Source organism: Polypterus senegalus, chromosome 15 (assembly GCF_016835505.1).
Source record: "Polypterus senegalus isolate Bchr_013 chromosome 15, ASM1683550v1, whole genome shotgun sequence".
Lineage (NCBI taxonomy): Eukaryota > Metazoa > Chordata > Cladistia > Polypteriformes > Polypteridae > Polypterus > Polypterus senegalus.
Window position 1 is genome coordinate 47,060,539 of NC_053168.1, and position 25,831 is coordinate 47,086,369.

The 25,831-nt window shown below is 36.1% G+C and overlaps 1 protein-coding gene across 2 annotated transcripts in view; it reads right to left on the minus strand.

Moving 5' to 3' along the window:
- LOC120515729 (WAS/WASL-interacting protein family member 3-like) overlaps positions 1 to 7,314 on the minus strand; it is a 45,243-nt gene extending 37,929 nt beyond the window's left edge. The window contains exon 1 of one of the 2 annotated variants that reach the window (XM_039736987.1): positions 7,023 to 7,314. Coding sequence is in view for 1 of the 2 variants with exons in the window: in XM_039736986.1 (XP_039592920.1) it covers positions 6,518 to 6,649 (132 nt within the window). In the remaining variant the exon portion in view is untranslated. Of the gene's footprint in view, positions 1 to 6,517; positions 6,997 to 7,022 lie in introns of those variants that run through there. The other variant, XM_039736986.1, reaches the window with a different exon arrangement.
- Between the last annotated feature and the right edge of the window lie 18,517 nt (positions 7,315 to 25,831).

A 25,831-nucleotide genomic window follows, 5' to 3' on the forward strand; every position in this document is an offset into this window, starting at 1 on the left:
TATTTCAGTGACACTGCACACATTGTGAAATACACCTTGAACTTTTGATTTTTCAGTTTTCAAAGTTGACAGAGTGGGTTCTAGTGAGTAATGTTTTTTAAGTGGTGAATCGTCAGTAGAGTGTGCATTTACAGCAGAAGCTTCAGATGCAGACTTCTGAAAGTATGATGAACTCATAACTTCTTGAATTTGTGCAGTAATTCTGGGTGGACGATGTCTTCTACTCATATCCACCACAGACCCACACAAGTCATAACTTTGAGCATGCCTATAATCCACAAAATTCCCAAGACAAGCAAGAGTCATGAGTGTAAATATATCCTCATTTTGATAGTCAGACCTATCACTAGTATAAAAGGGCAGTTTATTTCTTTATATCTTACACTAAATGCTCAAATTGCTGTCAAAATAACAATGGCAACCACAACATAAAATAAAGTAAGCTACAGAAAGCCACACTACTGGTGGGGTCGATGTTGAGGTGAAATATTGTGGAGGAAAACAGGCAATAACATAAAGTGTACAAACAGACTTCTAAAACTTCACAGAATCACACACAGACACATACAAATATTCCAAGAACAATATGGATATGCTGTTTTACAATATGTATGCAATCTCGAGATGTGGATCAATACTGGAAATTATTTTTGGCTTGAAACTTGATATATTCTGTAAGTTTTAAAGCTTTAATTTTTGTGTTTGCATTGGAGCACTTTAGAACCCATTTTAAAATGCAAGAATAGACACTGTTTTATTTATTTGTTTGAATTTGAAGTTAAATTGCACGGTGTTATATTTTGTGCCTTCCTTGTTTATTTTTAATTTGTTTTATGTTAACATACTTTTACCTTTTAATGTATATTATTTTGTTTCTTTATTATTTAGTTTCACACATTTTGTGGTGTTTTCTTCTGTTCTTATATGTTGTCAGTGGAACCACAAGATTCATCTGGCCACCCAGATGTTACCACTGAAGAAGCACTCTAAGGACAACTCCTAGTGGATCCTTTAGTGGTTCATTGAAAATCATGGAGTGCATATAAAAGTAAGTATTAATTTTCTACCTTGTGGATTTTGCTTTTGTTTTGTGGATTCTGTTTTTGTATACTGCCCTGAATTGCAATTTGGGACATGTTTTATTTGACCTTTTATATTCTTTTGCATTTTATTTGCCATTCTTGTGCTTCTTAAATTTGTGCAAATACATATTTTTATTTTTAAAGATTCTGCTTTGGTCTTGCCCTTCCTAGCCAGAGGTGTTTTCATGGTTCCTCTCCCTAAAAGGGCATATTTGTATATTTTTTTGAGATTAAAGAGGTATTTTGAACTTTACGAGCCAGAGCCCCTTTAAGGCATTTGTAGGCTGAATCCTTACAGTGTAGTTTGGGATCAGACTGCCTGGAACGAGGCCTCTTCTTGGCAGGTTAAGGATGGGTCTGACCTGGTTCATGGGACTCTTTTGAAGCTAAGGTACTTCATTTAAATGTACTATCCTACCCACACAACTCCCACATATGACATCACATTTAGCATGTTCTCGTAGTACCTATACATGAGAAAATGACTTGCCAGGATACATTCCCAGGACAATGGAAACTGCCTGATATCAAATGAAAAATTACACTTTGACAATGGGCTGAACAAAGTACTGAAAGGCAGCATTACAATACATACCACACATGATGCTGAGTCTACAAATAGATGTGCTGTTGCAAGTCAGATGATTACCTTTTTCCCACATGTCTGTTTTACATCAAATAATAGTAGTAATTAGTTACATATATAAAGAAAATAATTTGTAAAAACAATGTTTTAGTAGAATCTGCAGTGGTGCTGTGAAGCTCTTACTATGAACAGAATTAAGCTGTTATGTTTAAGTATAGCATGTGAATATATTCTGAGATTTGGTTATTTTAAATCATAAGAAAATGTTTCACAAAATAAAGTATTTTTATTTCAGCTTGGCTGCTTTCCTCATTTGATAATTAAGTCAGTCAGTCAGTCATTATCCAACCCACTATATCCTAACACAGGGTCTCGGGGTTCTGCTGGAGCCAATCTCAGCCAACACAGGGTGCAAGGCAGGAACAAATCCCCGAGCAGGGCGCCAGACCACCACAGTGACAATTAAGTGCTTTTTAAATATTAATTGTACTTGTTCTTGTTTCTTTTCTAATAAAGCACAGCTTTACCAAATGTCTTTTATCTTATGTAATGTATATAAAGTCAAAAAATATAATCAAAATGTTTTAATCAATTTAATGTTTGTTTGTAACATTTTGAGCAAGTAACATTTATTTTGTTTATGGTAATGTTTGAAAACTTCTCCTAAACTTTATTGCAGATAGGGGGGAAAAGTTGCACAGTGACACAATAACTTTTTCTTACAGTGAAGAGTATATTTTCTTTAATAATGTCATTCCACATTGTTTAACTTAATTTCCTGAAAAGGTTATGCATGAAATATATAGCTCTTAGAATGGAAGAATCAAAATAAAATTAATATGCACTAGCAGGTACAGGGCACTGTCTATGCTTATTAAACACTGCGGTTGGAAGACAAAGTCAGTTGTCCAGTTTATTTAAAATTCAACTGTGGGAAACCTGTAAGATAAAGAAAACCTTACATGCACATAAAAACTTTAAATATGTATATAATGTGAAGTTTGTTTCCATAGAAAACAAAAAATATTTATACCTTCTTAGGAGTACCCTGCATAGGAGTGTGTAGCAATTGATTTCTAAGTGGTGATGCACTTTAAGGATGTAATGAAATGAAGGATTGAATATTTGGAGTATAGATATGTAGGGAAGACTGGAGAAAAAAGCTTGGTGTAAAGTACAGTATATACAAACAGAGAGGCAAGGCCAGGTAAACCAATTAACAATAATCACTCCAATTTCATTATGAATGCAGGCAAACCTTTTCTAACAATTTCTAGTAATTTAATATATCAGTGTGTCAATGTGTAACGTAAAAAAGTAGTGCAAATTCAAGAAATCTACTATTTATGTTAGAGTGAGCATTATTTGCTGAAGGTACATTTTACTAAATAAGATCTGCTTCAGGAGGAAATACCTTTGGATGAATGCATCTTATATGAATAGAATAACCAACATCAATATTCGTTTTCTTAATTAATTTAATCTTTCATAAAAACAAGGGAGATTACAACTTGATGAAACAGATATGACCTATGTCACGAAAGCAATGGTAAATTTACAATATCAATACTCTTTCACATACAGTGGAAGAATAGTCTTCTTGATTTTGTTACAGCCATCCAACACTAAACAGCTTTAGTGGAAGAAGCTTGATTAAATTATGTCTTTCTGAATAAAAATCTGCTTGCTCACACAGTTCTCCCTAGTTAGTCTAATTGCTTAGTGGCTCTACTTAATACTCTCAAATAGGTTTTCATTCCACATAACCTGTATTAATTTATTAATGCCATCAGGTCAGAGACTACTGAGTTATACACACACTTTAGTGATTAAAAACACAACACTTTAACATATTTTTTATTTTTCTATCACCTTTAATAGACTTAAGCCATATGTTCAACATTTCAAAAGCGTTCATTTAAAACAGTTAATACCTTTATAGTAAATGTATTAAAGTACATGGGTAAACACTACAGTTTCCTTGAGAATGTGTTACACAAGAAAGTTATTTTTCACATATTCATTATATCTAGCAATTAAAAAGGAAAAAATAAATAAACTTTGTCTCCAGGAAAATATATATTTTTTTAATTTTTCACTTTCTCAGTAGTGTGCATTATTTACCTATTATAGAAACTAGATGCACTTCATATTCAGACATTCCAAGTAAAAACTGTTCAGTGCTTATTCATATTCAGAGAAAAGAGGCGTTCAGAATGTAAACTAATATGTATACAATGTCCAAAAAAGGGTCTAGCCAAAGACAAGTTTGTACTGTACAGTCCTAAGGAAAACCTATGTGGCATCTTTCTCAAAAATTAATATTATGTCTTTTATACTTTCAGTATGCCCAGATGAAGTTAGTGGACCTCTAGCACCTTCTATAATTGACTGAGATTATTTTGACAGTCAAATACGGTCTTATTCCAGACAAAATATTGTTTTTTAACCTTACTTTTTACTTTTTTATTTGTGGCATCATACACTCCCATGATAACAAAAATAATACTACAACAGGTACCACTCAAAGAATGGCCTGATTCAAACAAAACGTCCTTGTCCAGTTTTTCATTTCTTTAAATGTCTTACATACTTCAGAAGGACTTTTCCTCTTTGTTAGATCATTTATTTGGCTGGTTAACCTAGCTAAAACAAATACAAGCACTAGACTGGTAAGAAGAAAATATAATTTTGATTATTAATGACAAACTATATTATGATATACTTTAGTACATACAAAAGCATACAATTAGAAAATAATGCAAAGTTATCAAACTTGCTTAGTCCAATTCAGGGATGGGAGGACATAAGCCTATACCAGCTGTACTTGGCATAAGACAGGAAACACCCTTGGACTGAGCACCAGTTCATGATGGGGCCTTCTCGCACACACACATACCCATACTCATACTCTCACTAGGGATAATTGCCAGTTAACCTATCCTGCATTTCTTTGGAAACATGGGACAAAAATAGTAGTATCCAGAGGAAAACCCGTGCAGAGATGAGGAGACAAATTCCACACAAACATAATCCCAGGATAAATTCCAGGACACTAGTCTGCGATATAGCAGCAGTGCCCACTGCACCACTGTTCCAACCACAATTATAAGAATATTGCCTATTTTGATGTATACTGTATGCATGGAAATAATGCATTCACATTGTTCAAATAGTTAAAAAGAAATTAAAAATTAATTTTACACAGAAACACCTTTTGAAATTTTATATTTCCTAATATTTTTGAATTTATTAGCCATTGTCAACACATTTCTTTATGAAAAATGTATGTTGTTATAAATTAATGTTCACTCACAAAATATGTCTTAAAGGTACAAGAATGAACCTGATATTTAAATACTGTGGGAAACTGAGTAGATGAGTAAATGTTAAGAATATGCAACATAAATTACCCACAGAAAGAAACAATAGTTCTCATTATACATGAAAATATATTTTTTCAAAAATACACTTAATTTTACTGTAATTATTTTACCATAATGTAACTGGAAAGAACATTGAATAAGCTTAGCAAAATTTTTTAATTAATTTTAAAACAAAATGTAGCAATAACCAGATAAGGTTAAAAATATTATGGGTATCATAGGAACACTCAAAATAAACATCATCCAGCATACAAATATCTTATGTAGAAATACTGGTATAAACATAGTGCTCTTTGAAAAGTGTCACAAGCCTTAAAACTCAGCTAGATTAAACTAATTGAAACAAACTTTAAATGCAATACAGCCTGTTCTAATAGCTATGGTAATAAAAAGGACGGGGAAGCAATACTTATTTGTGATTTGTTTACTGTGGCTAAAAAGAACATCTGTCCTGGGCAGTTCATAGTTTGTGTTTATAGACAACTAACACAATTAACAAGTACAAGTCCTGCCATCCCACACACATGCTTAATGTTTTGTGGCAGGTGACACTGCAGCTGCCCTCTACATTTGGTACAGCTGTGTAAAATTCTTGACAGCTATGCTAAGCTTTATTTTATTTTAACAGACCTCAGCATGAATGTAAATTATTTCATTTTGCTAGCAAAATACACAAACTTTATATATTTCACAAAAACTAACAGCTGTTATATTAATGATGACAACAAGAAGAAATAACTCAAAAAATTAAAGTACAATAATTGCCTTCTGCTGATCTAATTTGAATGGTCACAAAGACTGTTAACATAAACGGAAAACTGCAGATTCTCTTAATGGGCAAAAAATAATTAAATTATGATTTTCCACCAATGTCTAAGTTCGAAAGTTCAACAGTCTTTTTACCTGCATATCTAGAAAGGCACACACAAATGAAAGACTGAGTTTGATTATGAAAATACGATCACTAACACACCTAACTTCAAACACATTGTTTTGCCTCATATTGGTTTTGCTCCTGTGGCTGGTAAGGGAAGATAGCTCTCACTAATAGAAGAGGCTATCACTGAAGTAGTATGTTTCGTCTCAAGTAACATCCTGGCCTGTGCAGACACATAAAGGGTATGGAGAAACAGATGTCTCCAACGATACTGGTAATGTGGGAGATGAACTGTGAAGTTTGACAGATACTGTTTTCACAACGATTAAACTGGCTTGTGTAAAATGTTCTCAAACGTTGCGTTTGTTATAATTTGAAAAAGACAGCAAACTTAAACTTAAAATATAAATAATATATATATTACTGTAAATGGCCTACTGCACCAACTCACTAAACAACTTTTGTTCTGTAGAATTTACCCGGTCATTTTTAAATATGGGGTGTAAAAATTAGGAAATGGTAGCCTATTAAAGTAAATTTTGTACAATAGCCATGCAGTCAGTAATGCTATAAAAATAAAATTAACCTTGAGAGATTTCTTCTGGCTGCTTACTCCCAAAAAGTCACTGACCATCAATAATTCAAACAGCGCAACACCTTCATCCTCCGCCCCATCCAGGATAAAACAAGTAACAGGACCCAGTGTGGTGGAGCGCATGTAACATAAAACAAGGTTCTCCTCCTGAATCGTTAACAATCGGAGTAATCGTGCGACAGGGTATGGTCTAGCAGAGTCATGAAAAATAAGAAGAACGATCCTGGCAACCTGTTGCTCTGGAAACTGTATGGCAAGACACCTCTGATCGAATATCCCTATGTGACAAAATCAGCAGACGACTCCAGTCCAGTCAAAACCAAGTAGCGGGAGTGAAAGTTGCCTGCATTTAGCTCACTAGCAACAAAGCAATCTTGACAATCCGATGTGACAGATGATCAGAAAAAAGTTCCGTCCCAGCACACAACAGGCGACCGTGACAAGGAAGCATACCGGACGTCTTTGGAAAGTGAATACATGTCATAAAAGCGCATACCTTTGGAGCCGAGTTCTCGGGTTCAGAGTTACTTGTTGCTCTCAGTAACAGTCTCCAGTGCAAGGCTTTGAAGTTTAATCTCACTCAGTGTCCTGAATCCGTATTTCGTGTTGGCCAAGGCTTGCCTTCCAGAGTCCTATCGGTGTACTGTACACCAAATACTGAGCCTCGCCCCCTGCACCTCCCCTTCTCCTCGTTTGACAGGGATAGGGCGAAGCCACACCTGCTGCGCCTTAGCCAGCGTTTCTTGTGCATTAAGACAGACGCGGCCTTCTCGCCGTCAGTACTCGATTTCTATCGCTTCTCTTCCTTGACTGCCAAGCTGACAGACCTGTCGTGCTGGCTACGCGCGTAGTAAAACGGCCCGCTGACTTGTCCTATTTTGTGGGCTCATTTCAAACAAAGGCGTAGGGTTAATTGATTGGCGTCAATGACAGCGAAATGAATACTGCAGTCTGTGGGAAAAACGCAAATGCTGGCAAGCATTAGTGGCAAAGAGCACAAATTACGTGTAGCCCAATAAAGTAAACTTGGCATCATAACTCGCTTTTAACTGGTATTTCTTGAACTACTTCACATTTATCCACACGTAGCCAAATCGTTAGTAAATAAAACGAATAGGCTGTGACCTGTCACGATAGATTTTCTGTATGGGATGCTTGTTTAACTTTGTTTCCTTTTTGTGGTCTGGACTCTTAGAGAGAGAGGCTGGTTTATTAGCGTAGCGCAAGAATGCCCGATTTCCTGCCCAGCGATTGGAGTAGAAAAAGGTCTCGCAGTCCTGCGGGTCTCCGCTTCCCGCCATTTCGCCAGCGGCTTTGCACAGCAAAAAGCGACTCGAAACACACAGAACGTCATTTGACGGCAGGCTGAAAATTTCGTTCCGTGTTACCTTTCCTAGAAAAAGACCAGACCACATACCTCTATTTTCCTTGATTAAGGTATAATTTGTATATTTGTGTATTTCTAGCTTTTATTCAGGTGAGTACTAAGATTGCGGATTTGGGGCCATTGTCATAAATACCTGGATGTACAGAAAGTTTCAATTCAAGTTTTAAAGTTATTTTAGATGTGCTGCTTTTCTCATACAAGTTGCAGTTTTTAATGTTTTTTTTTAATTTGATATGTTTATACTTTGTTTTTTATAAGATTCAGTTAGTTACAACATAACGCTAATAAATATTTCAGTATCATGACCTTTTCTGAGGATGACAGCAGCCTATCTGCAAATGCAGCATGTTTTCAAAATCAGTATTTTTGATTGCCACTTTAGTTTATTTTTGGCAATTTCCAAATTTAATATTTTGTAAAGGTTGACATCATATATGTTTTTAAATGTTTAATATTAACCTTTTGAATTTTCATAGCAACATTTTAAAGTCTGATATATTGCTTAAAAAATTGAGATCAGGCATAGGTCTCTGAAGTAGAGATGATTGACACTTCAAATAACTGACAACAGCATGTGCTGGTCGCTTGCCATACACCAGTGGTTTGCCTCAATAAACCTCCAGGGGACTGCTAGGTTTTGGAGTTACTTGTACTTGTTACTCTTGGTAATGATCTCCAGTACAGGGTTTTGAAGTTCAATCTCACTCAGAGTCCCGAATCCGAAAATAATTTTAAAATTACAGCAAAATGCTCAATCACTAAAAGTCAAACCACAGTAGTGATGTCAAACTTGTCTTTTTAAATCGTATCACTTCATTAATATCCAATTTTACATACAGCGCATGATGACTGCCATTTTTTTCAAAGATCAACTTTAATGTTTGTGTTATAGATTGTATCCGTAAATAATTCAGCCGGAATACATTTACACCTGTCATTAAAATGTGTTGTCAGTGTTCGCTCGTGTTAATCTATGCAGCACTGCGCATCACAGCTACTGTAGCCTGTAGTTAGAATGGGAATGGGCTGCTAGCAATGATCCTACAAGAAGAAGCGAAAAGAAGGTGACACACCACACAGTGCTTAAGAAATTTAGAGTTTAAGCATGATGCCAAAGACGTGACATTCTCACAAAGTATAAGTTACGCTGACTTTACACCTGCTGCTGCCGCCACTCTGCTCACTTTTTAAAGTTGCATAGGTGTCATGGCTGGCCAACAGGCCTCCTGCAGCATACCTAACTTCTAGAACTTCTCTCCATGATACTTTTGTCTTTTCTGCTGACTTGATTGTTGTGTGTGAAGAGAAAATGCATTTGTATTTCCACGCAAGTTAAATGGTCGCTAATGGAAATGCTCCTGTGCTGAATCAAGAGAATAATTAAGTAGCTTCTGTAATTCACCCTAATTAAAGAAGTGTTTTTGTGTATGTGTGTGTGTGTCTGTCTGTCTGGTTGCTGTTTTTCTATCATTGGCGCATAACAAACATTTTTAGTAATAAATGTATTGCATTTGTCATTCCAATAGGTGGTGCATCAGAAACATTAACACTGCTTTTACCAATTCTGTGCCAATGGCTTAACACAGAGAAATACATATTGCATTGTGCATTACAAATGTTTACGCTGAGGTCTAGGTTGATTGATTAGATTTCAAACTGTCTTAGATGGGTAGCACAGCTAGTTAAGTTACAAAAAATAAGTCTCTATAGCCACCAATTTTCTTTTTGTTTTCAGAAATATGTAATCCTTTTATGCATTATTAAAAAAAGTAATGATGAGGTCAAGTGAGCAGCCTTTGTTATTAAAAATATCTGCTGTGCATATTCTTTATTTTGGTAATTACTAGCTATTATGTTTCCCTAAAATAATGCCAGCACATTTTAGGTTATTATTAAGTAATTCCGGCACTACTAAAAATAATTGTTACTTAATAAAAATATTGACTGCTTTTGAACTGTTTTCTAGTTTTGTATTATGCTTTAAAAACATAGGAAATATAATAGTACTAGCTGCAAATATGCTTTTGTTAATACATTTAAGTTTAAAAAAAGTACCTTTATCAAGACTGCAACAAAAGTGCAAGAAAGTAAAAATTATGACCTATGTAGGAGGACCCTCACACTATTGTGATTGTTGAGGGACCTTGGAAGACTTAAGATTTAGAGGCACTGCTGTACAAACTGTAGGCCATTTCCTTGAAGTCAGCTGTGATCGCCTGATTAACCTATGTCAGTTTGTGATCAGCCTATACTGAATATGTAATATTTAACACTTTCAAAGGTTCTCCTTCCATCTCTTTACATTTCTGATTATATATGTATGTATGCAACTATGATCGTGTTATGCTACAAATCAAATGGGCTAAACTACAACCCATCTTCTACTATAGTTCACTTTAGTTCTGCAACTGTATTTTTTGTTTGGTCCCACTGAGCAATGTTGTAGAGGAGTGACTAGCCTTGGTTTGCCATACTGAAAACCTGTAAAATGTCTCCAGTTCTGTGTATAGATTGTAGTGAACAAATGCAAAGGAAGTCAACATCACTGCAATCCTTGGAGCAAAATATATTACAGAAGATAACAACAACAACAACATTTATTTATATAGCACATTTTCATACAAACAGTAGCTCAAAGTACTCAAAGATAGAAAATATTGCATAGCAAACTTCACTAACGGGTAGCAGATAAATAATGTGATTTACATCTGAAAAATGGATTTTGTTAATGTGTTAAAAAAAGTAAAACTTTGAATTTTACAATTTACTGTAGATACATAAATGATAAGCCATTTCATGCACACTGTGTATGATAGTAAATATACTCCTGTGGTAAGACTATAATTAATGATTGCAGTAGCAATGTACAACCCGAAAGTTGTGACACTGTGTAAAATGTAAATAAAAACAGAATGCAATGATTTGCAAATCCCATAAACCCATATTTTATTCACAATAGAACATAGAAAACATATTAAATATTGAAAATGAGATATTTTACTATGTTATGAATAAGATTAGTTCATTCTGAATTTGATGGCAGCAACACATCTCAAAAAAGTTAGTACTGGGGCAGTAAAAGGCTGGAAAAGTAAATGGTACTAAAAAGAAAAAACTGAAGAAACATTTTGTAACTAATTAGGTTAATTGGCAACGGGTCAGTAATATGTTTAGATATAAAAAGATCATCTTAGAGAGGCAGAGTCTCTCAATAGTAAAGAAGGGCAGAGATTCACCAATCAGCAAAAAACTGCATCTGCAAATTGTGGAACAATTTCAGAATAATGTTCCTCAATGTAAAATTGAGAAGACTTTGAATATTTCATCATCTGTATTACATAATGTCATCAAAAGATTCAGAGAATGTTACGAAAGCTCTGTGCACCAGGGTATAAGGCTGAAATTCAATGTTGGATGCCTGTGATCTTTGGGCCCTCAGGCGGCACTGCATTAAAATTAGGGATGATTCTGTCATAGAAATCACTGCATGGGCTCAGGAACAGTTCCGGAAATCACTGTCTGTGAACAAAGTTCACCATGCCGTCCACAAATGCAGGTTAAAGCTCTATCATGCAAAGAAGAAGCCATATGTGAACATAACACAGAAAATGCCACTGTCTTCTCCTGGGCAAATGTCAGGTCAGGTCAGGTTGGAGAGCATGCACTAGTACAGCACATTGCCGGACCCACCACAAAACAAAACAGCTCAGGATAGTGGTAGACAACCCCCCAGGCAGACATGCTGTCCAGTCCCACCCTCTGGAAACGACCATCTATGTGCCACAGCCAGTTGTTATGTGGGCGCCCCCTTGGCCTGGTCCAGCCAATAAGGTCCTCAACAATGAGGATTCTGTGAGTCGGATCACCCTCGGGGCAATCGTGCGACATGGCCGTAGTGCCGTAACTGATGCTGCCTCACAATACAGGTAATGTGCCTCATTTGGGACTCCGTGAGCAACCGCTCATTCGGCAAAAAGTCAAACCCAGCAATACCCAAGGATTCACCAAAGATAAACAGTACTGAAGGAGTCAAGTCTTCGTCTCAGGTCACTAAATAGCGTCCATGTCTCGCAACCATATAGCAAGACAGGAAGCACCAGAACTCTAAAGACTTGGACCTTCATCCTTTTGCATAGATATTGGGAGCGCCACACACCCCTTTCCAGTGACCTCATGACCACCCCATGCTCTCCCAATTCGTCTACTAATTTCATAGGAAGAGTCACCAGAGACATGAATGTCCCAGCCTAAGCTCATTTAAAATATACTGAGGCAAAATGGAAAACTGTTCTGTGGTCAGACAAATCGAAATTTGAAATTCTTTTTGGAAAACCTGGACACCACATCCTCCGGACTAAAGAGACTGAAGAGCACTGTTATAATGGATTGCTCTTATAATTAGTTTACATTGTATTTAGTGTTTATTGACTATTCCAGATACTGTACATTTTTATACTTTCCTTCTGTCTGTCCCTAGTAGTTTTCCTTGTAATTCTTCCTATTTTATGCTAAATTTCAGGAAGACTTTTCTCATGCTTTCCCAAGCACCTCGATGAATAGAGAGAATAAGTCTTCATATGTTGTTTGTTTTATTTCTTAATGTGGTATTTTGATTTTAATGTTCTTAGTTAAAGTATTTAATTATGTAATAGAAATAGTGTGTTTTCTGTTTTTTTGTAGCTGGGATACTATATTAATTCATTTTAATTTTTCACATAGCCCTTGCAGCACAGACCATTTGTTACTTATGACAGATTTAGTAAGTTATTTTTGCCGGATAACTTTTACTTTATATTTAACACTATTAATATTAATAGTTTTATTCAAATGTATTGGAATACAGTACTGTCTTCTTTGAAAGGTCCAGATTTATTCCTTGAAGGAGGTCACACATTTAAAAGATGCTTTTTAAAGCATCATCTTTTGAAATACTGTAATTGTTAAATTTACAAAGTTCTTAATACTTAAAGTGCCCAAATTTAGTACTATGCCAAAGTGATTGGAAATCCATCTTAATCCAGTTACTAGTCATATCCTTCATTCACTTAGCATTGATTTTAAAAAATACAGTATTATTTCTCAAGTATAACCTGTACAATGTTTATCATCAAATTAAAAACTTCTCTACACATCTACTTAAATAATAGTATTCCTTTGTATGTGCTCTGTTTTTTAAAATTTCTGCAAACTTGTACTGGAGTAAAAGTTATTAAAATGAACGAATACCAGCAATCAAATTTTCCTTCTTTTTGTAACATTACATATACATGGTGTAAGCATGAATTCCTGTTTTACATCCATCTGTTTTTTAGCCTATTTTTCATCTTTTCCTTCTTTTCTCCAAACTAGAACTGTTAATGTGTATTTATAACACAATAAAGATCATTTTATCTAATTAGCTTACCACTATTTTGACCTCATTTTACTTAAAACCAAAGAAGCTTATAAATAGCTTCTTCACTGAGTTTTACTCTAGCATTTATCCTAATCCAAATTGTGTTTCAGAGATTAAATAGCTTGCCTTTCTCACTAACTTGCCAGTCAACAAACTGAGCATTGATACATGTGAATTCAACTAGATTTTTATGTGTCATCACATTTGCTTTATTTTCCATTGTCACTATCATTGACTTCTATTTTCCTTGCATTCTAGACATCTGATTGCTCTTTCCGGTACTCACTAGACATCTTCTGTCAGAGTTTTTTTGGAGTTACTTTTAAGTGCTCAGAATGTGTTATATTATTTATCCCTCTGCAGTTTAAATACTTTGGCTTCAAAGCAGCTTTCTTGATCTGATTTATGCCCCTGGGTAACTCCATTATTTGTTTCACATTGTTTTGTAATTTTCTCCACAGATTTCTAGTCAAATGTAGACATTCTTATCTTGTCATAACCAAGACTTCCCTGCTACCAATTAATCTTCAGTGTAAATCTCAACTCATTTTTTTCTTTCTTGGTGACATATTGGGGCAACTTAGCTAAAAGCTAACCAGGCAAGCTTAATGTACTGAATATTGATTCTTGTTTGTCAAATGTATTACTGTATTTTCTTATGTCCACTTATTTCTTTGCTGTCTATTTATTTGCCACATACTGCTTTCCAGCTTTCTGTCTCCATCAATGTCTTGTTTTCTTTTTAAAATCTCAATTAATTTTACATTCTCCCATATTTCACAATCCTCATACTCAGGTATTTGCAGATATACTGTAACTTGATATCTTCACTCATCTTCTGTCTTCACTTTCAGCAGTCTTTTACAGATTTTTTCTGCTACTTTGATTTAACTGACTATACCTTGACCATCCTCCACTCAATATTCATGTTCAAACCCTCAAAATAAAAGCCAGACATTTCTGTTTCAGAATTTTTACACCTGGAGAATTAGTTAAGCTGAACACATATGTTTCAGCAGAGTAAACTGCAATATTCAGTAATGTCAGTCAGTAAGTCAGTCATTGTCCAACCCGCTATATCCTAACACAGGGTCACGGGGGTCTGCTGGAGCCAATTCCAGCCAACACAGGGCGCAAGGCAGGAACAAACCCCAGGCAGGGCGCCAGCCCACCGCAGGGCTCACACACACTAGGGACAATGTAGGATCGGCAGTGCACCTAACCTTCATGTCTTTGTACTGTGGGAGGAAACTGGAGCACCTGGAGGAAACCCACACAAACACGAGAATATGCAAACTCCACGCAGGGAGAACCCGGGAGGCGCTACCACTGCGCCACCGTGTATTCAGTTATGTTTTAACCAAAAATGCATTTTGAATGTTATTCTTATTTGCATAGGTGTTGAAATAAGCTTTCGAACACTATATAAGTGTCAATGAATATGTGAGGAACACTCAGAAATAAATGTTATGAAATATCTGTAATAGGTGTAGCTTTACAATTTTGAAGCACTATAACAGAATTCTTTTTCTTTGCTTTTACTGTTTTCAAGTAAGTATCCATAGCACACATATAATCATTATTGCAGACCCCTGGCCTATGTATCATTTTAAAGGGCAGATATTTCTTTATCAGATCATATGTAGTTGAAAACGAAATTACACTGCATATCCAAATTACAGCACCAATAGTTGCAACATTCAAAAATATCTTTATAAAAACTATATAAATAAAATTCTGAAATATAGAAAGTAGAAAACAAAGAGTGGAATGTGGTGTCATTTGAAAGTTGAAACACCCATTAAATTTAGTAGACAAAAGTCTGTCTGTCAGATTGTATTCCATTAAATAAGGACATTCAAGAAAGCCACTCTGGGAGCAGGTGTTGCTATGGTACAGCAATTCATCAATCTTTGAGTGAAGAGAGAAAAACATTGTGGTGTGGTATTGGGGTATACAGTATACCATTTTAATCTCCAAACACTATAACTATAGTAATGAGGGAATCAATGATTCTATGCAGTTTTTAGAAAATTTTGTACTATTGATCGGTGGGTCTAAAAAAATAGGGCCAGGGTTAGTCCCAGTTACTCATTGGTGCACCCCTGCAGTGAAGTTCTTACTTGCATCTCCAGTCAACATTTTGCCATTCTACAATGCCACAATAAACACAGTACTGCATTTATGAAAGCATACATTTATGAAGGGTAAATTCTAAAAGTAAGTGAGTGAAAAAGAGGTTATATAGCCTCTGTAACTGTTGTGCAGGTTTAAGTACATTTTTGTTTTATAGATATTACAAAACTGTTTATCTGAAAAAAATGTAAACTTTAAAAACTTTTATTCAGACCAAGGGTGAACTGAATTTTCTTTTAACCATAGACCATCATAGGTTTTTATACAGAGTAAACATCATATTCATTACCATTGTTCATGGCACTTCTAGATTCTAATATTCTGCTTGATGATGATTTTTTAAGATTACAGCCTTTGAATTTTTTCCTCCTTATCAAACATGACATATACAGTTTTGCAGTAGATTTCATGCATGTTTTTATTGACTTATTTTACTTTAAGTGCCAATTCATTATTTCTTAAATAGTAATTTTCTATTGCTTTCTTGTGATAAAATTGTAATGAAAATTTTTGTTGATTACATTTTTACATGACAGCTGTTTAAGCAAAAAAATAAATACATAAAGGCAGAACATTGTGACTCACTGACTCCTTGTCTCCCAGTTGTCCTTTGAAAATCCACAATGTAAAGAGCTTTATTTTCTTTTAACTCATAATCAAGAAATCAGACATTCTAGGAAGTCTCACTTTAAATCTGGTTATTAAATGTTGTTCTTTTGGATTTATTTGCTTATAAGTTTATTCTTCATTTTATTTATAAACACTTCATATTCTGATTATAGGTTAGAATTAAAAATCACATTTTCTATCTTCTTTATATGTCTGTTGGGCTGTTCTTACTCTCAGCATTTATAATGTCAGCGCACACCAGTTGCAGCAGCTTATCTGTACTGTGGGAAAGCATACTTTTTAAGCTTTGTAGGTTACAAAAAGCTAAGATTTTACCCAAAACAAATCTTTCTATTATAAAAGGAAATCTTGAGACAAGACTTTTGGCCAAGAGATTTTGTCAAGTCCTGCCCTCCTCTGAACCATTTTCAAACATGCCTATGGTCCACTCAACACTCATTTGTGTTAATGCTTTTGTCAGACACAGTTGCTGCGCTCTCAGCTCTTATAAATTTTTACATTTTCATCATTTAAAGTCGTTTAGGAAAAGTCCCCAGTTTCACCCTTTAAAGAAGCTTTTCTGGACAGTATTTTTAGACATTATAGATGACACGTCAATGACTAAGCGAAGAAGAAAGGGCAGCATGTCAAAAAGAGGCCCAAAAGCGCTGGAGAGAAAAAAAATTCAAAAAAGGACAATAGTAATCTAAGTGCAAATTCAGAAAATAAAGAAAGTAATAATCAGCCCGGGCCAAGTGGAATTGAAAACCAAGTACGTCCAAGCGGGGTTGGAAATTAAAGACAAAGAGTGGTAGACAAAGTAGAACATCGTAAAGAGGTTCAAAAACACATACACATGCAGAGCAGGTTAGAGATTATGAAAGTACTAAAATTCGAAAGTCTGAAAAATCTGATAGTAAAGACCGCATTAGCGCTAACAAACAGAAATGATTGCTCGGTGAAATAACGGAACAGCGAAAAGAGATCAAATATATGGACATAGGTGGTATGACAGAAGTATATAGATATTTTTCGGCTTTAAAGTTTAAGTCTGAGACTTGTAGATCGTCTAATTCATGTTGCCATCAGGGAAATGCAGTGTTTCTTCCCAATGAAGAGGCCTATCCACGAGAATTAAAAGATTTGTTGTTTGGTGAAAGTGAATTCCACAAACACTACAGGCAAAATATCCGAATCTACAATAATCTGTTCACGATTACAACCTTTTATGCTCAAAATGTAGATTTACACAATTCAGGACCATACATTATGAGAATCTGTGGCTCTGCAACAATTAAAGCTACTACAAGTTTAATTTCGAAGAAACCAAAAGTTGGTCAGGTTTATATTTATGATCACAGAGAAGTGATGCAACATAGTATAGAAAGAGTTAAATGATCGGACATATTAGAAATTCTACAGCCAAGATACAAATCCATACGTCCAAAAGTATTGCACTTTACACAAAATTTATCTGCAAAACACAGGCAAAGAAGTTTTGTTGGATTCCTATATGAATCCAAAAGATCATGGTCATATTTATAATAAACCAATATGTGACAAATTGTCAGCAATAATAGTTTTGAAAGATGGAGATATCAAAGACAGAAGTTTAAAAAGTATTTGCGTGTTAATTTCAAAGCCAAATAGAACTAAATCATGTAACTCAACCAATACCTCTAACGCAACATAAAACATAATTTTATTTCAATTTATTATGTTTTACTATTTTTAACTATGGTTAATTACTCGCTGTAATGTAAAATAGTTAGTTTTATTATGCATACAGTATGTAACAGGTCCCATGAAAATTTGTTTAAATTGTAGATCCGCTTACCCATACGTGAGTGGCAGAGACACAAAGTGGCTGGCGCATAGTGCCCGCACAAGAGTTTGCGAGTGAAGCGAGCAGGGGGCAGAGCCCCCTAGTACTACAGTATGCATAATTCTATTCACAGCATATAACTAATTCTATATAACATATAACAAAAAAAAAAACATTCATAGTGCCATACTTTAGAGCAGGACTAATCAATTAGTTTAGAGTAGGGACCGTATTATGGAAATCTTACAACTTGAGGGTTTTTTTCTAAAGAATTCAAAGGAAAACCATAACTTCTTCCACTGCATTATAAAAAGTGGATTGGGATTCTTCTAGTTGAGCCAAATATGTTTATGTAGTATGGTATAAGATATTACAACAGATTTTTCATAGCTGACTTTAATCTCTTCTGGCAGTTAATGTGTTAGGATGGACTTTAAATCCAAGGTTATCTGAGAGATAAAGAAAAATATTTGCCCAAAATTATGGTGTATTTCTAAAACAGCAATACAGGGCTTGATGACAATGCTCACATGGTGGATCTTGCCCATCCAACATTTTATACAATTTTAAATGAGATATATGTGATTGATGGCAAAAAATTATTTGGATTATGGTTTGATTGGCACATATTAAGAAAAAATGTATTCTGTCAATGGCTGAATTGCATTCCCTTTCTGAATTTTTAATCAAAATATCCCTTTCCCTTGTTTTCTAGGATAATTATAGAACAATATCTCTTAACATTTTATATACTCTAGACATGCCGCCTGAATTTTTAATTTGGACAAGCCAGTATTACCTCAGGAATAGGTGTAGATGAGAGGTATGGGATGGTTTTATGGCTATAAGCTCTGATTCACAACAATATAATTATTGTCTACTGAAGGTAATTGTATTGAAAAATAAATGCAAGAATGGAATCTGCCTTTATCTGAAACTTTTTGAGACAAGAGTCCTTCCCCTTTACTAAAAGTTTTTACTTCCATTTCAAAAGGCACATATATGTCCAGATAATAAAGTATATGAGTTGAAGTAAATAATTCCTTTACTTTTTCAAAAGCCTTTTGTGCCTCAGGTATGACATTTTTGAGATAATTATTTAGTTTAGGACATAATTGGGGAGATAGTAAGACATTGGCAGTAATTAATAAAATCATGTGCTCATGGCACTATCAAATTTAATAAGGTGGTTACTTTGTGGGATCCATACTTATACCAATATGCAAAATGTTATAACCAAAAAGATCACTTAATCTTTTTGAAAGTATCACTTTTCTAATCTGACAAATAATTTGTTAGCCAGCAACTTTGACCAAACTTACCTAACATGTGGAATGTGTTACTTTAAGTCTCAAGAGAAAATAAGGATGCCCAATATGTAAATTAGATCAGAAATTCCCAATAAATCTCAAAAAGCATTGTCAACATACACTTTCAAAAAAAGCACAGCACCAATGGATGCCAACCATAGTTTTCAAAATGATAATCATTTGCTGTATTAAAAAAATAAAATAAAATTCCACAAAAATCTAATTTAATTTCTTTTATGTCATTAAGTGACAAAAGACTGTTAATTCACAGATATTCCTTGTATTCACAAGATAAGTATCTGTTAAAAAGCATTTTTTAATATATTAAACAGTTTGACATATTTCTATATGACATATATTATATATATGACATATTTTTTAGTATTGAAATACTAAAAGAATACAGTTCTTTTATAAAAATATCAATATATTAATATAAATGTATAACTATATTAATAATTTGTATAATAATAATAATAATAACAACAATAATATAAAAATAAAAAATTTACATTTATATCTACAGAGCATATTTATAATCCTACAAATTTAATTATATTTAAAGAGATTTTAAACTTGTATCATTACTACCAAATATTGTAAAAATATTCTAGAAAACTTTGTGTTATTTGCATTCATCCATTTTCCAAAACCACTTACCCTGGGCAGGAAACCTGGTGCCTATCCAGCAAGCATCAGGTATAAGGCAGAGCAACTGGAGGAAATGGACATGCAAACTCTATGCAGGGAACATGAACACTAGTCTCCACATTGCAATGCAGCATACCGATGTGCCACCTTATTTCTTTCTTATTTGGAGTACTTACTGTATCTTTTGTATTTAAATAGACAAACAAACAAGCATTAATGTATTGTATATTATTTTTTTATTATTTTTTCCTAGCCAAATTCTAAACATTACACATTAAAAAAATAAGATACATGTCATTAAAACTGATACATGTACAGTTAAAACTTTCTTTTAACAATTAGAGTGATGCACAACTTTACAAGATGTTCCAGTCTTATTTTTCCCACTATGGGAGCTTTTGATATTTGAAATGCATTTTAATTATTGATATGAAATAATTTGGAGATGGTCAAGAATTAACTGAGGTGAGGGCAAACTTGAAACATAATATGATTAAGTCTTTTCTCACTTAATGATGTAACGATTTTAGGGGTATAAAATGTTTTTTTTTAATACAGCAAATGATTGTCATTTTAAGGTTTTGGTTGGCTCCCTGTTGCTATGTACGTTTTAGAATCATTTTATATTTTTTTGTATATAATTTTTGTGTTTATTTTTTACATTTTTTTTTTGTACTGCAACTTGAATTGACAAATACAACTAAATATACAGATGTAAAATTGATCTCTGTCTTTGTAAAATTGAGTCTTTGTATTTCATAGTGACAGACAAAATCTGTTAAATAACAGGAAAATGTTAAATTGCAGTTCAACACTATTTTTATACAAAAAAGATATCAGTTATTTGAAATAACATGAAACTACTGTAATATTTGACTGTTATGTTCGGTAAAAATAATGTATTTTAGTTTATGATTGAAATACTGCCAGATCACAGGCAAGACTATGGCATGGACAAGTACTCCTAATGGCTAGAGGTTGTACTAAATTCTGTCTTTCCTATGCCACCATCCTTAGTTTAAATTACAAGTTATTTTTTGCTTTAATTGGAAAACCGTGGTTTAGTTCAGTTTGTGGTAATCTATACCCACATGTAGCGATCCATCTTTTTCTCTATCCAAAAATATCTATCTTTGATGGAACTATTAGATGGTCTAATGAACCATATTTCCAAATTCTCCTGAATGTTTGTACATATGATTCAGATGAGACAGAATATACATCTAACCATTGAAAATGAGTGTTTCTAGAAGAATTATAGAACAGTCATATGAAGAATGTGGTGGTAATTCAAGGGACTTTTTTTCTTCTTATTAGGATATGTCTAAATTATGAATATTCAAGAAGCAATATTTTTTATTACTGCAATACAATCTTTGTTGCTCTACATGATCTAAACAGGACTTAAAACGATCAATTTTGCCACATAACTATTTCCTTGTTGTATCAAACAATACTGGATGAATGTTTTTGAGACCAAAGGAATCCCAGAATAATTTTATTTTAATGGAATTTAAAACATAAAATGAAAGCTGACAGAATAGAGGCACCCTAGTTGAATATATAATTATGGCATGATGCTTTCTATGTGATGTGGGAGACCTTCCATGACAAGACCCTGAAGGTTGCTGAGGGTTGTGTTGGTGTTACCACTGTTCCCAGAAGGAGGTGTTTCATCTCGCACGGCACCCTGGATGTCATCGAGAGGAGTCGCAGAGCACGGGTCAATGGCAACTCTGGTCTGTATCGGGAACTGAGAAGGATGGCTGCGAGGGCTCTGATGGCAGATAAAGAGGCATTTGTTAGAGGAATCTGTGAGCAAGTGACACACCATCTGTGGTCTAGCGACCCACATCCTGCTTACAGAGGAATCAAAGCATTACGCACATCTGAATCTGTTTGTCAGAGAGTCGCAGTCAGGGCAGCTGATGGAAAGGTCTTTACGGATGACACTGCAGTTGTGACCCACTGGGCTGGCTACTTTGAGCAGTTGTTCAAAGCTGATCCTCCGGCTAGGATGTTGGATATCTCTGGGTCCATGGTTCTTGAGGCTGATCTTCCAATTAGCTGTGAACCACCCAATCTCACTGAGATTGCACAGGTGGTGAACCAGCTGAGGAGGGAAAGGCTGCAGGGATCTGAGGTATCTGGAGTGAACTTCTCAAGGCTGGTAGTAAGGCTGTCCTCCTGGCATTGAAAGCAATCTTTGCTTCTATTTGGGAGACTGGCATCATTCCAACTGACTGGAAAACGGGACTTGTTGTCCCTGGAAAGGGAAGAGTGATTGCCTGGATTGCAGCAACTACAGGGGGATAACACTGCTCTCGGTGCCAGGTAAGGTCCTTACTAGGGTCGTCCTCAATAGGATCCGTGATCACTTGCTCACCTACCAGCAACCGGAACAGTCTAGTTTTACGCCTATGAAGTCTACCATCGACTGCATCCTGACACTGAGGGTTCTCATAGAGTGCAAACATGAATATCTGCAGAGTTTCTTTGCAGCCTTTGGCGGGAGTCTGAGTGTCTGGGCTTGTGAGTGTCCTGGATAAAAACCAAGATCCATGACCTCTTGGGCACAGCTATCAGCAGTGTGTCTGTTTGCGGAGAGAGTGTTGACCTTGTTGAGAGGTTTACTTATCTTGGCAGTGACATTCATGTCTCTGGTGACTTTTCCTGTGAAGTCAGTAGATGGATTGGGAGAGCATGGGTGGTCATGAGGTCGCTGGAAAGGGGGGTGTGGCGCACCTGTTATCTATGCAAAAGGATGAAGGTCCAAGTCTTTAGAGTCCTGGTGCTTCCTGTCTTACTATATGGTTGTGAGACATGGACACTATCCAGTGACCTGAGACGAAGACTGGACTCCTTTGGTACTGTGTCCCTCCGGAAAATCCTTGGATACTGTTGGTTTGATTTTGTGTCGAATGAGCGGTTGCTTGTGGAGTCCCGAATGAGGCACATTACCTGCATTGTGAGGGAGCGTCAGTTACGGCACTACGGCCATGTGGTGCGTTTCCCCGAGGGTGATCCGGCTCATAAGATCCTCATTGTTGGGGACCCAAGTGGCTGGACCAGGTCAAGGGGTCACCCACATAACACCTGGCTGCGGCAGATAGAGGGTCATTTCTGGAGGGTAGGACTGCACCTTGTGTCTGCCTGGGGGGTTGCCAACCAGGATCCCAAGCTGTTTTGATGTGTAGTGGGTGCGGCAACGCACTGTACCAGTGCATGCTCCCCAAGTTGACTTGACTTGATGATGCATTCTACAAAACTAGTACCAATGAAACCATAACACACGAAAAGTGTTATTTTATTTTTGGTTGGTTTTTGGAAAATTTTAATTTGCATATTAACTCATTACTAATAAAATTTAATCAGAATCAATTAAATGATTTTCTAAACAAACAGACTTCAAAAAGAAGTTTTTTTAACTTGAATCTACTTGTACTATATAATAAAATGCAAAGGCCTGTATGTGTACCATGTCCAGTCTTTAAGGGCAATTTGATTGGTCGGTTTGTCTTTGGTGACACGACCAAAAGAGGAAGTGCAAGTGTGAGACACACAAGAAGGAATTAAGGCATAGGAGGCACACTGATAGTCACCTTCAAAGACAGGAAGTATTTAAGTGTACAGGAGATGAGCAAGACACTTTGAAATGAGAGAGTAAGCTTTACAGGAATGAGCTTGAGAGATGCATCCAGTCAAAAGAGATTTAGACACATGCTGATTGAAAAGGGTATTGCTCTTTAAAACCTACCGGTATTTCTACCTTTCCAATATTCATCCATCCATCATATCCTAACTACAGGGTCACAGGGGTCTGCTTGAGCCAATTCCAGCCAACACAGGGCGCAAGGCAGGAAACAAACCCCAGGCAGGGTGCCAGCCCACTGCAGGGTGTGCACACACACACTAGGGACAATTTTAGGATCACCAATGCACCTAACCAGCATGTCTTTGGACTGTGGGAGGAAACCGGAGTACCCAGAGGAAACCCACGCAAACACGGGGAGAACATGCAAATTCCACGCAGGGAGGACCCGGGAAGCAAACCCAGGTCTCCTAACTGTGAGACAGCAGCACTACCCACAGTGCCACCGTGCCGCCCTCCAATATTCATAGTCAGTGGAATTTCTATAACTTAAGTAGTGGGTCTAGGTAAAAAAAGGTTTTTTGATTCTTTTCTAATTTGCATTACCCAAAAACTTTTTTTGTCTTCTCATAACCTACTTCTTAATAAAGTGACTAATGTTGAGTCCTCTCCTCTTCATCTGCCACTAGTATTTTAATAATAATAATAATAATAATTCATTACATTTATATAGCGCTTTCCTCAGTAATCAAAGAGCTATCCACACAGGGAGGAACTGGGAAGTGAACCCACAATCTTCCACAGTCTCTTACTGCAAAGCAGCAGCACTACCACTGTTTTAAAGATGGTATAAATTAATTTATTAGTTGATTACCCTTGTGACAGATAAGGGCTTTCTCGCACCCTTGTACCCACAGACACCTCGTCAGACACCAGATAAAAAGTCCAGTTATTATTTATTATAATAATAATGTGCACAAAGCACCCTCCACTCCCCAATACTCAATTAACAATACAATTCTCAAATAAACCAATCCTCCACTCCCAGACGCTTAGCCTCCCAATTCAGCTTGTCTGTCTGGGATCTCCCACAGTCCTTTATGCTCCTTGACCCGGAAGCGTTTCACCCTTTCTGTCCATGTGACCTGGAACACTTCCGGATCAGATAAAAATCCTTTTTTCTTCACCCAGGAAGCACATCGTTCTCTTTGTCCATGTGACTATGACGTACTTCCTGGGCGTAAGGCAAATAGTCTCTGGGCCTTCCTGCAGCGACTCCTGCCGGCCCCCATGGTATCCAGCAGGGCTGTGAATAAAGACTCCAATGTCCATAATGCCCTGCTGGTCTTCGGGGCACCTCCATACTGCAGGGAGGGCTCCACCTGGCGGCGTGGGGGTATTGGCCGGGATGAACAGCCGGCCATACATCACACCCTGTTTTGTCATAAAAATAATTGATGAAAATAGCTCTCAAATTTTGTTATCAATTAGTTTTCTTATTCTGTATTATGAATCTAACTTCATTGTCCAACTACAGTGTTAATAACATTTTGATGTATGGCAGAGACAGAGGGCGGCATGGTGGCACAGTGGTAGTGCTGCTGCCTCGTAGTTAGGAGGCCCGGGTTTGCTTCCCAGGCCCTCCCTGTGTGGAGTTTGCATGTTCTCCCTGTGTCTGTGTGGGTTGCCTCCGGGTGCTCCGGTTTCCTCCCACAGTCCAAAGACATGCGGGTTAGGTGGATTGGCGATTCTAAATTGGCCCTGGTGTGTTTGTGTGTGTCCTGCGGTGGGTTGGCACCCTGCCTGGGATTGGTTCCTGCCTTGTGCCCTGGGATTGGCTCCAGCTCCAATGTGTTTGGATTCAGCGGGTTGGAAAATGGATGGATGGATGGCAGAGATGGAGAATTTTAAAACAAAGGTGGGCCAAAGACAAGACAATTTAAGTGTGGAGGAGTCATTTCAACTGCTGAAAAAACTGTATAAATGAGCTCACTTGTTACAGAAGCACAGCCGTGTTGTGCGAACAAATTAAAAGAAAATGTACTGTAAAGAATGTTTTTACTTATCTCAGTCACACTATGTGATAATTTAGCAGCACTGCTGGCATCAATTTTTTTTTGTTTGTTCTATCAGCTCAAGATCCTTCTCTGACAGTACAGAATCTGAGTCATCAACAATGTGCAAAGCTTGTTTTGCAAGTTTTTTTTGTTTTTTTTTCTGGTAGCAGTGATTTGCATTTGATGCCGTACTATAAAGAAAGAAAAAGGAGGTTTTGAAATGCAGGTATGCAGAATTCTGTTCTTCTCACAGTTTTTGATGCCATCTAGTGGATATTATTTAAAAATACACTCCAGGCATCGTCTGTTGACACTTAACAATGGTTTGCATCCATTGATGTCT